This window comes from Caretta caretta, chromosome 2 (assembly GCF_965140235.1).
Source record: "Caretta caretta isolate rCarCar2 chromosome 2, rCarCar1.hap1, whole genome shotgun sequence".
NCBI lineage: Eukaryota > Metazoa > Chordata > Testudines > Cheloniidae > Caretta > Caretta caretta.
Window position 1 is genome coordinate 64,047,575 of NC_134207.1, and position 16,813 is coordinate 64,064,387.

General features: G+C 38.4%; 1 protein-coding gene across 1 annotated transcript in view; it reads right to left on the minus strand.

Annotated features, from left to right (window-relative positions):
• Positions 1-846: 846 nt before the first annotated feature.
• Positions 847-16,813, minus strand: part of YTHDF3 (YTH N6-methyladenosine RNA binding protein F3) — a 43,175-nt gene continuing 27,208 nt past the window's right edge. Inside the window, exon 5 of the mRNA XM_048840794.2 lies at positions 847-1,817. Coding sequence (XP_048696751.1) covers positions 1,794-1,817 — 24 coding nt within the window. The 3' untranslated portion in view covers positions 847-1,793. The remainder of the gene's footprint in view (positions 1,818-16,813) is intronic.

Sequence of the window (16,813 nt, forward strand, 5' to 3'; positions counted from 1 at the left end):
GCGACAAACACAGCTTGCCCCTTTCTGTCCAACCCCTTTGTTCCTGGCCCCTCCCCGTACCCCACAGCATTTGAATCAAGCTGCTTCCTTCTCTACACTGCCAGGTGCTATTACCTTTTGAACTTTCAGAATACTGGGACAAGCTAACATTTGTACTCGTAACGCTTTATATCCCATGCTCCAGGGTACTGAATTAAATCTCCACGGAGGGACTGTAAAATGTTTTAAATCAATGGACAAAGAATACTGTATATTCATTGTGTGTGTTGAAGAGAAAAAAGTAGTGCATATATAGTAAAATAGCCTATATTTAAAAAAGCTGTGCTTGTCCCTAAATGTCAGAACTTAGCTGACTAGAAGCTGTTGTAAATGCAAGAGATTCCAAACACAATGTAAACATTTGTGTTGGATAATAAGACACACCAAAGGCATTCAAATCTGCAGTATTGCTATTTTAAGCTTTAACATATCTGTCTTCTACACTGCTGTTCTAAAAAAAGGAAACTATCTCTGGAATTTGTACAGACTGTTCAGTATTTCATGCAGTTCATACAGCCGCTTGATATTTTTGATCATACAAATTCTTCCATCAGGTAAAATTCATGTTACTAAGAAACAGGTTATTGTAAAAAATAATTTTCAATACGTAAATTAAAAATTTAGCACAGAAGTATTCAGATTAATATAGTATCTTAAACACTTTGTTAGAGAGCTCTAGCCAGTAACAGGTACACATGGATGTGAACACAGACTTGATCCACTGATCAGTCTTTTTCCAAAAGTATTTTGAAGAGAGAATGCCTGAATACTGTGATAATAGGAGGAAAAAAGCTGAGAAACAGTATATGCTTGCTAAACAAGAATTATGTTTATTTAGCTAGTGAATCACCTAGAGGAGTAAATTTTCACTTCCATGATAGCAATCTGTCAGGCTTGCAAACACCCAGAAATAGGAATTAAAGGTTTTAAATGTAGTTATAAAGGTCATAAAAAGTCTGATTTAGACTGAGGTACATTTACTCAAAACTGAGATTCATTGAGTGGTAGCAAACAAACAGTTCCTCAGACAAATGCACTTTTTTCGGTATACATATTACAGAAAAAATAAAGAAGTGTGCATTAACCGGTGCTGTCCACCAAGCTGCATATTAATATTCTCTTACACCAAACAGTTTGAAACAAGGGAAATGTCATTCTAATATAATTTCATGTTACGTTTCATTTGGCTAAACTGCATCTTAAAGTTGCTTTGCCATATTAAAAGTTTACTACAATAATTTTCACATGAACATTTAGACTTGAGTTTTACTCCAGGACTAAATATGGCATGATTTTGCTTTTAATCTGTTGAATAGCTAAAAACTGACAATTAAAAAAAAAACTACAACAAAGAAAAAATAAGTTGAAGCAATGTGAATCTCACATCATGGAATCACTTCTAATGGTTAATTGTTAGTATTTAACAAATTCAAAGAGTTAATGAATCCTTGCATTCCTTCCGGCTCCTGTGCCTTAGCTAGGATGCATAAATACAAAAGACAGCAGATACTGGTAAAAGCTTCAGGACAGAAAGTGCTTGACGAAGTTACAGTTCTCAAGTGTGTTTGGTGAGAGAGTATAAGGGCAGATGCACTGATGAGAACCATTACAAGAAGAGTCAATTTCGTGTTAAAGTGTTCGAAGATGTCACCTTAAGCAGAAAAAAAGCTTTAATAACGTCGTCTTAGACATATTAGGCATTTCCAGAGTCTACATCATTAGTGTTGTAATTCTAGCAGGACATCTCCACATAGTTATTGTTTGTTTCTATTTCTCTCCTGCAAAAAAAGGAAATAAAGTTAAAACAAGCATTTTCACATTACATTCTTATATTCCCCCCTCATTAGAACAGTAATAATGTCACTTGTTAAGCATATCAACTTCCTTAAAGAATGCAGCATGTTTTAAAGGAAATCAAATCAATGTTCTGTATGTATTCAGGCAAATGGAATGTTAAGTTCAGGATAACTTTTTTAAAGTACAGTGGAAATTAAAAGGCAAATCTGTTTAAATGACAATTAGCTGTTGAAAGGAACAGAACACCTCCCATGGTACATTAGGCACCATAGTGGAGAAATATTTGCTTCCACTAAAAAGACATTCCACTGAATGAAATGAACACAGTCGGGGGGGGAGGGGGGGGCGGAGGGAGAGAGGCAGGCGCTATTCAGCATTCATGCAAGAAAAAAAAATTACCCTAAATTTGCTATCTACGTTGTCAGCAAAATACTAATTAAATATATAATCCAGAGTGTTTTACGTTTCCTTGAAGCTTTTTATTCCTTACAGTTCTGGAGTCTGGAATGTTATTGAGGCGATAGTCACCAGAGATTTCATCCAAAACCCATCAAAGTCAATGTGAGTCTATTAACTTCACTGTGCTTTGGCTGAATTCTGTGCCACTACTGCTGCACATACTGTACACCGCCCCGCCCCTCCCGCCCCATGAAAACAGCTGTCACAATTAAGGTCCACATGCACCAATAAATGTAGATAAGAAGGAACGAACAGTAGAGAATGTTGGGACAAAACCTCTCCCCCAATTGTTTTTTCTATTAACAGGCAAAAAGGTGACTGGGAGAGAAGTGATTGTGCAAAATACTGTCTGAGATCAGTCTTGTTTGAATTAGAAGAAAACCATCTGCTTAATTTCATCCCCTTAAGGGAAGGATTAAGTTCCAACAGAGGCAACATCAGATACAGAACTGATTTAAAATTATTAAAGCGAATGTTAAAATTATGTAATACACAGGTTGAGAAAAGAGAGTCTGTACATCTGAGTATAGTGCTTAGATTATCCACAACATTTGTTTTTAAAAAAAGCCATGATACATAGAGTACATAATGAGCAATAACCCCAATTTAGGTGAATATATTTAAGAATACAGTTTAGGTATTAGTAGCCAAGTATTCGAGTACATCACTCATGAGAAGCTGTAGATAGATTTGGTTGTGGAAATCAAAATATATCAATGAGTGGAGATTGTATTTTCTAAATGGACAACCTACCCTAATTCTCAATTACTAAGGGACAAGCTATCAGGGAAGTATTTCAGTTACTTTTATTACACTAGATGTTAGCAAAAAGTTATCACTAACAGGACCAAAATGAAGGAGTTGCTATCCATTTAAAAGTTTAAAAATAGCTATTTGTGCAATATCTTGATACCAACTGAAAATGTGAGACAAATCTGGAAAAGCTGTATGGGCAATATAAAACTATCAGGAAAACATCTCTCAATATCTGATAGCTTAACTTGTTCTGCATCTCTACCAGTTTATGACCAAAACTCTCCTTCCTCTCCTGGACTGGTATAGAAGGAACATATTTCATGTTCTCTATTTCTAACATTGTCCATGTCATGCTTTAATACATATAAACAGACATATATACAACACATATACTGATTCCCTTGGAAAGAAAGCTGTTAGAACTGCCAATAGGGAAGTTCTATTGTTTCAAATATATATTTCTTAGTGTGATGGGGTTGAATGAAGATTTCTTTTTACCTGGAGAGCAGAAGCAGCAATTGTTTTCTATGACTGACATATCTGAGTGTTTGCATATACACCTATGTTTTTATAAGTGCATTACATAGTATAGTAATTCAGTGATATGTAGTGAAAGTATTTTCAACATTTTAAATACTCTTCTGGAAAAGTCCACATACAGAAAGGCTTCTGCTGTAGTCACAGGTAATTTTCATTACAATTAAAAAGGAGACTAGATTGACTTTGCTACATGTTTCTGGTATTCAACAAAAAAGTAGCATGATGCTAGGATGAGATAAAGAACCTTTTACATCTGAAGAATGATTGTCACGTAACATGCTGAAGCTACACAGTGTTCCCTCACTGTTCATATTAGGCAGGAAAGATTCTGAATGAATGCTTCCAGGAAGACAGACTACAAGAAAGAAGGTACACAGTAGCCATATATGACTGAAGCTGTTCTTATTAAAAGTTCAGAGTATGGCTGAGGCCATAAACTGTTCTTTGTCGCAACACCTTTGCAGCAGCTCACAATGGTGGACAGTTATACCCTCACCACTCAAAATACAACCACTACACACACTGGGCCAGATTCTGACCTCCAAATTGCCTGCTTCACACTGCTTTGACAGTGCAGATTATTTGTATTACAATAGTGCCTGGAGTCCTTAAACAGGATCCCACTATGCTGGATGCGACACACAAAAAACCTACCCCAAAGAGCCTACAATCTAAACAAGCCTATTTTAAATAGTAGGAAAGGTATTTCTCTGTTTTCCATTTTTTCATCATTTTATTAGGACCGACTTTTTATAGCAAAAGAGTATTTCATTGCACTAAAACCTTCAAAGGAAAGGATTTTTTAAAATGGGAAATTGATGAACCATTCATGTGCATTTCTCAGATGGCTGAAGATTCTTGACCTTTGGCCTCATTTTCTCACTGTAAAGGCATGCAAAAATAGCCTACTAACGCACATTTTGTCACAGCTTATTGCTGTATCAGTAGCAGACCTCCTCCACTGAAAGATGCAATATTGTAATGTGAAGCAATGAAAAAGAGCACAAGACCAAAGGATTTCAATTTAGGAAAGGTTTTGTTTTTAAACAAGACTGCATTTCTGAAATACTTTACATTATACTTGCAAATGTTGTGAAGAAAGAGCTAACTCATGGAAGTAACCTCAAGTATATATTTGCTATGAAGTGTCTCCCAGTCCTACCCAACCCCTAACATATTAACCATAGAGACCATCCTGATGCTTATTTGCATTTTTATACATAGCTTCTGGACTCAAAACACTTAAATCAAACATCGCCCTTCATGTCCAAGAACTTTTTTCTTAAGAATAACCTAAAAAGTAATGTCATCCTGAAGATATTTGTTGCTTTAAGAGACTGAAGTTAGGCATCTTCCAAACTTGTAAGTCTCAGGAAAATCAGTCTTCAATTCCATCAGAAAACAAAAAAGAGGATGTTGTCTTTAAAAACCCTCCTTCTCCACGCCCATACTACCTGCATATTTTCTATTCCTGAATGTACGCATGCACTCCACACAGAGAGAAACAAACTTTACATTTTTGCTGCCTCGTAGATTTTAAATTTTGATATCTCATTATGAAGTGCATAGAAGAATGTGTCTCAAATGCGTCTGAAATGGTCTTTAGTACGACAAGATGAAAGAAAGAACAGAAAGACGTTTGTACACTATACTGCTTCCCCCCCCCCCCCCGCAAAAAAACACAAAGTAAAATTCCATTTAATATCAATTGCCTTCTCCCATCTTGACGGCCAGGCAGGAGGGAGAATCAAAATTTATATCCAGGTCCCAGGACAGTGTTTTGGTTCTCAAAGAGTGAAGACAGACCAAACAGTACAACACCTTTATCCCAGGCTTTCCACAATTAAAACAGAGCATCTTCCTTGGGATTATTTTCCAGTGTACAGTCTGAACTCCCTCCCAGTTCCCATTCATCTACATTCTTTTCTTTACTTCTCAAATTCTATCAGAATCCTTGCCATATCTCGTCTTGACACTCCAGGATAGGAAGTTCCTTCAATCAATTCAAGTTCTTTACCAAGGGACAACAATGCAGTCTGTTTCACTTTAGAATTTATCACAAGCAGTGATGTTACTGGGCTTTGGGTGGAGTTTATTAACAGCATATGGAGAGTAATTAGCATTTGAATTAAAGCTACAGGAGAATGCAACAGCTGGTTAATGATAACTGCTAGCTATAGACCACATGGTGAGCAGATTTTGCTACACATACTAACGAAATAAAATCCCTTAAAGGGGATGAACCTGGAAAACACCCAGGCTTTGGAAATGCATGCATCAATCCAGAATATGCAAACATGTGGAACTGATAATATACCAACTTATGTTCAGCTCTTCCATATTGCCTTATATTTCATGCAATTTCAGTTCTTTCTAAATTCAGGTACCAACTGAAGGACCACCAGATGAAAAATGCTCTACAGGAAATTACCCTCAGAATTATGAATTCAATGATGTACCAAGAAGTCATTTTAGCTTCCCCCCTATTTTTCCAAAATCCATGAAAATGAGTAGTTGGTTTAACTTGAAACTGCTTTCCATTTTGAGATCAAAATAACCAATGAAAGAAATGGGCAATATAACTTTAAATGCACTTCTTAAATGGAAGGGGGAGGAAAAAGTCAATGGGTAATTTTGGATGAAAAAATTAAAGCAGCAGTCTGACAAAAAGCAGCTGCAATGTAAACAGAACATTTTATTAGTTCAGGCCCAAAAAGATCTGTAAAAGTTCAAGAGGATGGGGGATTTGTAAAATCTATTAATGGAAATTGTGAGAATATATTTATAGAGCCCTGCAAATCTGCTGGTATCCACGGACTACGTTTGCAGATCGTGGATTGGATGTGGATACAAATTTAGTATCTGTGCGGGGTTCTATGCATTTAGGTTTTTAATCTGAATGTTTACCACACTGTGTGTTGTGACTGCTTGCATTTCCAACAGGCCTACACATAGAAGGCTTTGCTGGTATACTACACCAACAAAATAGTGCAACAGCATCTATACCAGGGGCTTTTGCTGACAGCTATATCAATTATAAATCACCCCTTGTCACACCCATAGCCAACACAGTCATGCCATCAAAAGTCTGGAGTGTAGGCCTGGCCTCAGTGTGAGAGAACAAGGAAGTGAAACTGACCTGACTAATGAACAAAATGCAGAAATATAACAGACATTATTTACAATGTCATCTGAAAGCGAGAACAGGCATTCACAGGGTACTTCTGTAAATAAGAAGCAGGCAGCATTATCTCCAGTAAATGTAAACAAACGTGTTTGTCTTCATGACTGACTGAACAAGAAGTAGGACTGAGTGAACCTATAGGCCCTAAAGTTTTACACTGTTGTGTTTTTGACTGCAGTTATATACAAAAAAATTCTACATTTGTAAGTTGCACTTTCATGATAAAAAGATTGCAACTACTTTACTACCATAAGATGAATTGAAAAATACTATCTTTTTTCCAGTGCAAATATTGCAAATAATAAAGTGAGCACTGTACACTTTGTAGTCTGTGTTGTAACTGAAATAAATGTATTTGAAAATGTGGGAAACATCCAAAAATATCTGAATAAATGGTATTCTATTATTGTTAAACAGTGCAATTAAAAATATCAAGCACGAGATTAAAAAATAATTACAATTATTGCCGTTTTAATCGTTTGACAGCCCAAATAATCATGTCTCACTAATCTATTAAAATTATTTGGGGGGGTATCAATAAGAATATGGATACAGGTGATCCAATCTATACTGTACTTGGACTTTCAACAAGGGCCTTCACCAAAGGCTCTTGAGCAAAGTAAAAAGTCATGGGATAAGAGCTAAGGTCCTCTCCTTGACCAGTAACTAGTTAAAAGATAGGAAACAAAGGGTGTGAATAAATGGAAAGTTTTCACAATGGAGAGGCAAATAGTGGGTTCTCCAGGGACCTATCTTAAGACCTGTGCTGTTCAACACATTGATACATAAATAATCTGAAGAAAGGGGTGAACAGTGAGGTGACAAAAATTTGCAGACAATGCAAAGTTACTCAAAGTAGTTAAGTCCAAAGCTGAGTGCAAAGACTTACAAAAGGAATTTCATGAAACTGAGCGACTTGAGCAATAAAATGGCAGATAAAATTCAATGTTGCTAAGTGTAAATAATGTAAAGCAGAAAACAATCCCAGCTATATACAGCTAATTTAGACCCCAATTTTGTATAACCCACTTAAAGATCTTGAAGTTATCATGCATAATTCCCTGAAAATATCTGCTCAATGTACAGTAACAGTAAAATAAGCTAACAGAATGTTAGGAACCATTAGGAAAGGGATAGATAAAACAAATTATGATAATGACACTATATAAATCCATGGTATACAAACACCTTGAATACTGCATGCGGTTCTTGTTGCCTCATCTCAAAAGAGATATTAGAATTGGAAAAGGTGCAGAGAAGGGTAACAAAATGATTATGGTGTGGAACAGCTTCCATATGAGGAGAGATTAAAAAACACTGGGACAGTTCATCTTCAAAAAGAGACAACTAAGGAAAGATATGATAGAGGTCTATAAAATCATGAATAGTGTAGAGAAAGTGTTATTTACTCCTTCATATAACAGAGGACACACAATGAAATTGACAGCAAGTTTAAAAACATACATAAGGAAGTTCTTCTTTACTTAATGCACAGCCAACTTGTTGAACTTGTTACCAGGAGATGTTATGAAGGCCAAAAATATAACTGGGTTGAAAAAAGAATTAGATAATTTCATGGAAAATAAGTCCTTCAATGACTATTAGGCAAGATGGTCAGGGATGTAACCCCATGCTCTGGGTGTCCCTAAACTGCCAACTGTCAGAAGCTGTGACTGGACCACAGGGGTTGGATCACTCAATAAGCTGCCCTGTTCTGTTCACTCCTTTTGAAACATCTGGCACTTGCTACTGTCAGAGAAAGGATACTGGGCTAGAAGGACCATTGGTCTCACCCAGTATGGCCATTCTTATATCCGTTGTATCCTTCTGAGATCTCAGTGAAATATTCATGGAGACACTCTTCAATCCTTTCACAAAGGTTTCTAGGGATGGCAGTCTTATTTCTTCCTCCATGGTAGGATACTTCCCCACACCACTCCATTTAGGTTTGGCTAGCACCACTGCAGGCACCAAACAGGCTAGCAGCATTCAGGCCTGGGCAGTTTCAGGATGCCAGCAGCACCTGTGCTCCCTGTGCTTTTGTTACCTCAAGAGTGAGATATCAACTGCCTGGGGAAACTATCACTGCCTGGGGAAAACAGTGTCAATATTCAGTGCCATAGCCCTATACTTGTACCATGGAATAGGTACATGAAACAACAAAATTTCGGTAACTGAAATTCCTTTCCTTGCCCCCCATATCAGCCACAGCCATGGTGAGTATGGCACAAGAGTGGTGCTGCACAGAAGCGTTGCAAAGCTAACGTGTCAATAAGCACGCCAAATGTTTTTATGGCAATAAGGGAAGGGAGTTTTGATTACCTTTTTCATTCCAGCTGAATCCTAAATCTAGTGATACATCTTTTTATCAGCAGCTGCTGCAGTCTTGAGGAATGCCCCCTCCACAACTGACCCTCACGAGGAGAAAGAAGACGACTAGAGATAAAATGTTCTATAAATACATTAGAAGCAAGACGAAGACCAAGGACAGACTAGGCCCGTCACTCAATGAGGGGAAGGGGCAGACCAATAACAGAAAATGCGGAAATGGCAGAAGTGCTAAATGACTTTTTTGTTTCAGTTTTCACCAAAAAGGCAAGCAACAATTGGACATCTAACACTAAACATCAGTGAAAATGAGGTAGGATCTAAAGCTAAAATAGGGAAAGAACAAGTTAAAAATTACTTGGACTCCTCATTGTTTTAACTTGTCTTTGTGGCACCTTAGAGACTAACAAATGTATTTGGACATAAGCTTTCATGGGCTAGAACCCACTTCATCAGAAGTTAGATGTCTTCAAGTCACCAGCGTCTGATGAAATACAACCTAGAATACTCAAGAGCTGACTGAGGAGATATTTGAGCCATTACCGATTATCGTCAAAAAGTCATGGAAGATGGGAGAGATTCCAGAGGACTGAAAAAGGGCAAATATAGTACCAATCTATAAAAAGGGGAATAAGGACAACCTGGGGAATTACAGACCAGTCAGCTTAACTTTAGTACCCAGAAAGATAATGGGGCAAATAATGAAGCAATCAATTTGAAAACACGTAGAAGATAATAAGGTGATAAGTAATAGTCAGCATGGATTTGTCAAGAACAAATTGTGTCAAACTAACCTATTTACTTTCTTTGACAGGATAAGAAGTCTTGTGGACAAAGGAGAAGCAGTAGATGCTTGACTTTAGTAAGACTATTAATACAGTCTTGCATGACCTTCTCATAAACAAACTAGGGAAATACAACCTAGATGGCGCTACGATAAAGTGGGTGTATAACTGGTTAGAAAACTGTTTCCAGAGAGTAGTTATCAGTGGTTCACAGCCAAGCTGGAAGGGCATAACGAGTCGGGTCCTGCAGAGATCAGTCCTGGGTACAGTTCTGTTCAATATCTTCATCAATGATTTAGATAATGACAGAGAGTACACTTATAAAGTTTGTGGGCAATACAGAACTGGGAGGGGTTGCAAGTGCTTTGGAGGATAGGATTAAAATTCAAAATGATCTGGACAAATGCTCTGAAGTATATAGGATGAAATTCAATATGGACAAATAGAAAGTACTCCACTTAAAAAGAAACAAAATCAACTGCAAACATACAAAATGCAAAATGACTGCCTAGGAAGGAGTACTGCGAAAGCGATCGGGGGATCATAGTGGATCACAAGCTAAATATCAGTCAACAGTGTACCACTGTTCCAAAAAAAAAAAAAAAAAGCCAAAAATCATTCTGGGATGTATTAGCAGGAGTGTTATAAACAAGACATGAAACATAATTCTTCCATTATATTCTATTCTGATACGACCACAACTGGAGTATTGTGTCCAGTTCTGGGCGCCACATTTCAGGATAGATGTGGACAGATTGCAAAGTCCAGAAAAGAGCAACAAAAATGATTTAGAAAACATGACCTATGAGAAAAGATTAAAAAATGAGTTTGTCTAGACAAGAGAAGACAGGGGACATGATAACAGTTTTCAAGTACATTTAAAAGGCTATCACAAGGACGAGGGAGAAAAAAATTGTTCTCTTTTCCTCCGAGGATAGAGCAAGAAGCAATGGGCTTAAATTGCAGCAAGGGAGTTAGAAAAACTTCCTAACTGCCAGGGTAGTTAAGTGCTGGAATAAATTGCCTAGGGAGGTTGTGGAATCTCCTTCACTGAAGGTTTTTTAAGAGCAAGGTAGACAACCACCTGTCAGGAATGGTCTGAGAATACATAGTTCTGCCTTGAGTGAAGGGGATTCGACTAGAAGACCTCTCGAGGTCCCTTCCAGTCCTACAATTCTAGGTTCAGCAAAATTCTGAAAGCCAATGTTGTCACATTGGCCCTCTAGTCTAATGCAGACAGCATGGAGAAGGAAAGTGTGGACAGGAGAAAGGTTCAGAAGTACCAGCAGGAAGAGAGGGAGATGCACCAAAACAGAAAATCAGGCAAAAAATCCAAATGCTGCAGGCCCTGCTTGACCTACAAGTCCAAAGGTCACCCACTACCCACCCTTTGCATTCCTCAGAGGGCTGAATGGTAGCAGTCCCCTGCATTCCCCAACATACCACGATCATAGGCTACATCTTTACTCTTAGCACTCCATACTGGGGGACAGGAAGGAAAACCTCAGCTTCACATACATTGACTTGTGAGAACTATGGTTGGTGTATGTGAAGCCACAGCAGACTAAATTTGTACACTGAAATGGACAAAAAGGTTTGCTGATTTTCCAATTTTAAAGTCCCATTCTTGACGTCTACAACCATATTTGCTCCAATCCCTCGGACAGAGACAAACACCTACAGGATCTCTATCAAGCATTCTTAAAACTACAATACCCACCTGCTGAAGCAAAGAAACAGATTGACAGAGCCAGAAGGGTACCCAGAAGTCACCTACTATAGGACAGGCTCAACAAAGAAAGTAACAGAACACAGGAGCTGTAACCTTCAGCCCCCAACTAAAACCTCTCCAGCGCATCATCAAGGATCTACAACCTATCCTGAAGGACCATCCCTCACACTCACAGATCTTGAGAGACAGGCCAGTCCTCGCTTACAGACGGCCCCGCAACCTGAAGCGAATACTCACTAGCAACCCACACAAAAACACCCACTATCCAGGAACCTATCCTTGCAACAAAGCCCGTTGCCATCTCTGTCCACATATCTATTCAAGGGACACCATCATAGGACCTAATCACATCAGCCACACCATCAGGGGCTCGTTCACCTGCACATCTACCAATGTGATAGCAATGCCGCTCTGCCATGTACATTGGCCAAACCGGAGAGTCTCTACGCAAAAGAATAAATGAACATAAATAAGATGTCAAGAATTATAACATTCAAAAACCAGTCGAAGAACACTTCAACCTCCCTGGACACTCAATTACAGACCTAAAAGTCACAATTCTTCAACAACAAAAAAAACTTAAAAAACAGACTCCAATGAGAAACTACAGAACTGGAATTAATTTGCAAACTGGACACCATTAAATTAGGCTTGAATAAAGACTGGGAGTGGATGAGTCATTACACAAACTAAAAACTTATTTTCCCATACCAGTTTTTCCCCTATTGTTACTCACGCCTTCTTGTCAACTGTTTGAAATGGGCCGTCCTGATCATCACTACAAATGTTTTTTTTCTCCTGCAGATAATAGCCCACCTTAATTGATTAGTCTTGTTAGAGTTGGTATGTTTTCATTTTTTCATGTTCTCTGTGTATATATATATATATATATATACTGTATTTTCCACTGCATGCATCTGATGAAGTGGGTATTAATCCATGAAAGCTTATGCCCAAATACATTTGTTAGTCTCTAAGGTGTCACAAGTACTCCTCGTTATTTTTGCTGATACAGATGAACATGGCTACCACTCTGAAACTTGCATTATGATGCAACCCCATGAGTCAATGCTCATTTACTGGGTCCAGAAAAGGTGCCCTACCAGCCACAGCTGCTTTGTAAACACCAGCAACCTTGAATTGTGTTTTGCTATGTCCTTTAATATGTCCTTAAAGAAATCAATATGTCCCACATTGCTGCAGTACTTATTGTGGGTCTGCAAATTCAAGAGAATCAGGTGCTCTGTATTTGCAACATTAATGCAAATAGTGTAGAGCTTTGCAGGCTCCAGGCTTCTGTCTGAGATGGAGGTGTGCGGGTTTGTGAGAATTTTTTTTTTTTTTTTAAAACACAAAAATGATGAGATACAGATGGCATATGGGATGGAGAAAGTTGCATGCTGGGAACTTGATCCCTAGCTCCAAAGATCCTTGTGCAACTTATTTCTACCCTACAACACATTGTGAAAAGTTCCCACAAGGCATCATGCCAGATGATGGACCATGGCACACTGGGATACACACCCCTGGTGAATTGTACTTTCAATCAACAAATAGACATCTCAACTTTCTATGCACAAAATTTCATGCATTTTTCTACAATTTATTAATGTGATTACTAATTCCCTATCTAAACACTTGAAACTACTAAAGTTAAAAACAGAAAAAACTCTTACTTGTTTTCCTATACTTCTGACTCTGCAATTTCCCAGTTTCTTTCACAAGTCTAAATCATTAGAAGTTCAACTGGATTTCAGATCAGTATTCTGTGGATAGTTTAAAAACTGGATATTGGTCAAAGTTTATTCCATACCCATGCTAAAAATACTAAGTTAAAGACTGCATTTGTAGATTGTTTTCTTTAATGAAAATGTACTACATTTTGGTAAAAACATTACACGGAGCAGATATATAGGTCCTGTAGTTTCTCACCTCCAATATGCAATATGCTCAGCAACAACAAACAGAGGTATTCTATTTGCTGTATTAGTGTTAGAATTGCAACAAACAGTGCCAATGCAGAGGGGAGAACATACACTATGTGTTTATTATTGCAAATACCACATATCAACAAAGTACAGCATTGACAGATTTAAGCTTGCTGTCCTTCTTTCAAGAACTTTTAGTAATCTGGTACAACAGCCTGGCATCTTGCAGAGAATTAAGATAAACAAACATTGATGGATAGTTTTGCTTAAAGACCAACTGCTCACAAACCACCACAAAAAACTTCAAGAAATAACCAGGAAAGGAGCATGGTCTTCCTATTTTTAAACCACTCCCCCAGTCTCCCTTTTCTTTTTTGTTACTAAAGATTTTTGCATAAAAACAGACTAAACGACCTAGGCTAATGTGACAAGGAAGAAAGAAGACAGACCAAGCCCAAAAAGACATAAACTACTCCCTTCTCCCAGACAGCCTAAGAGCTGCTGAAGGAGGACTACTCTCAGCACACTCTGATTGAATGTCTCATCACGATTTGGCCACATGCAGCACATAGTTTATGGCAGAGCACCTGGATAAGGTACTCTGGAGAGTTTGTTCACAGACTTTTGATCCAGAAGGCAGCAACTGCAAAAAATTTAACAGGTAAGGGAAACCATCAAAGGAGCATGCAAACCAGATACAAGATGGGATCTAGTGGGAGAGACACTTGGTATCTAGACATTTGAGAGCATGCTCAAAAAGGAGGACAGATATAGGCTCCTTAATTGGTATCTGAATGTCTGAAAGCCACCAAATAACAGCCTGAACATACGAGATGCATAAATGACTATGGCAATTTCCACTCCACCTACAAAGGTCTTCCTATCTGTTCCTTTGATCTTCCTGTCCAAACGGCCATAGAGGAAGATATTAGCATCCAAGAGAAGATCAGACTGCTTAAAAAGGGAGGCCAACTGCCAAAAATACTCTAGGCTGAGAATTCAAGCATCTATGGGTGCCTATGAGCACCTAAAAGACTTGGATACTGACTTAGGATGAGAGATGTAAGTCTTTCAGTGGAGGCCAGCAGTAAGTAGGAGAAGAGAAAAGACACTACATAAACCCCGTTGCTCCATCAGATTGTTCAGGCATCTAGAACTTTGTACTTTCCCTGAAGGAAAGCAAGAATGCATGTAATTGCCCTCCGACCCCACTAGGAGATATGGGAAATCCATGTCATTTTTCTTCTCTAGTTTGTCTGGAGGAATAGTTGGTACTTCAAGCATGGCACAATCAACTGGCTTGACCTTGCTCCTGGAACCTGATTCAAGGAAGGCTAAATCCAATTTACTATGCTCACAGCTGAGGGAAGAGCCACAATCAGGGCACTTAACTTTCGCCTGGAAGATTTCTCCTGTTGCTCTTCTTAGGCTTGATCTAGAGAACATACCAAGCCAAATGGAGAACACTGGCATCACATCCCAAGATGCTCTGCTGCAGTTTCAGTAAGAGACAAGTAACTCGCTAAGGCTATGTCTACACTACACAGCTTTTAGCAACACAGCTGTGCTGCTACAGCCGTGCTGCTAAAAGGCACGCAGTATAGCCGCTGTTTGTCCGCAGGAGAGAGCTCTCTTGCCAACAAAGCCAAAGTGCTGTTCACACCGGCGCTTTTGTCTTTCGGGGCGTGGGGGTGTTTTTTAACACTTCTGAACAACAAACATTTTGTCTTTCACTTGCCAGTGTAGACAAAGACGAAGTTTGCTTGTGTAAGTGAGGTACAGAGGAGGAGATGACTGTATGTAAATTCCTTCAGAAATAGCTAACACATGCATGAACCCAGAGTCTGTGCTTGCAGCAGCCATGCCATAGATTGGTACTGCCACAAAATAATGACATTTCTTGTGACTAAAATTTAAACACAATGGTACAATTAAGTTCCAACCACTCCTACTGGTTTATAAGAACCACATTTAAGAGAACAGCTTGTTGTGCATTAAAGTTTGGTTTTTAAATCTGACATTAAAATCCAAAAAACTAAATTGGCACATGTTGATTTAACATGTTGGATGTAGCTCTGGCATAGCAGTATCAATTTATAATGGTGGCCTTTACACTGTGAAAGGAATGTCTTTAACGGTACGTCTTCACTACCTGCCGGATTGGCAGGTAGTAATCTATCTATGGGGGAATCAATTTATCGCGTCTCATCTAGACGCGATAAAATCGATCCCTGAATCAACGCCTGTACTCCACCTTGGCAGGAGGAGTAAGTGGAGTCGACAGGAGAGCCGCTGTGGTTGACTCACCACCGTGAGGACAGCCAGCTATTCGTGTAGCTGAAGTCGAAGCATCTTAGTTCGAAACACACACCCCCAGCGTAGCTCAGGCCTAAGCAAGCAATAAGGAGGGAAATAAAATAAAGTTCTGGGCTCTGTGGAATACGTAGGCTTTTTCTAAAAACTGTTATGAGAAATTTTCCCACTAAAGAGGGTGTTAAAAATAGAGTTCTAAATATTTCTGAAGTATGGAGTAGCTGTCTTAAAACTAGAAGAAAGGGCCCTGTAATTCTTAACTTTGCAACTGAAATATAAAAATTTACACATGCAGTTGTACTCTACAAAAAACAAACTCTTAATTAACCTCTACTACATACAGAGCCATTATTACACTGTCATACACAGTAGCTTTTCAAAATAAGTTTATCCATGTCTTTATCACTTGATTTGGCTACTGCAATTCCTTTTTGTAGTCTTTCTACACTTCAAGCAGTCCAGAACACCATAGCCAAGTTACACCCTGAATCTCCATTTCTGTTACCTGAATTGGCTCCCTATCAATTTCTGAATCCAATTAAAACTTTGTCACTTCCACCTCCCTCCAGTCTATTCCTCTATCTGGACTCTGATTACTTCATCATTTCCTCTTCTCTTCAATTCTATAGGCTTCTGTTAGAAGTGAAAAAGAGCAGGAGACAATGTCATTTATGTTGTCACAAAAATCAGATACACCATCTGTATCTGAATACCTCCTATTTTTACCTTAAAAACCTTCCTCCTCACCTTAGCACCTAGCTTCCTCCCTCTCTCTTGCATCCTTTTTATAAATGTGCAAACATGCTTATTTGCTACTTAAATTACCACTTAAATTAGCTGTATTCTGGCTTATCTCATTGTGAAGTAATGAGATACCTTGCACTACATGAAAGATGTATTAAAATAAAACAAACTGAACTATTCAGCTACAGTAATAAACAGCACCAGCTTG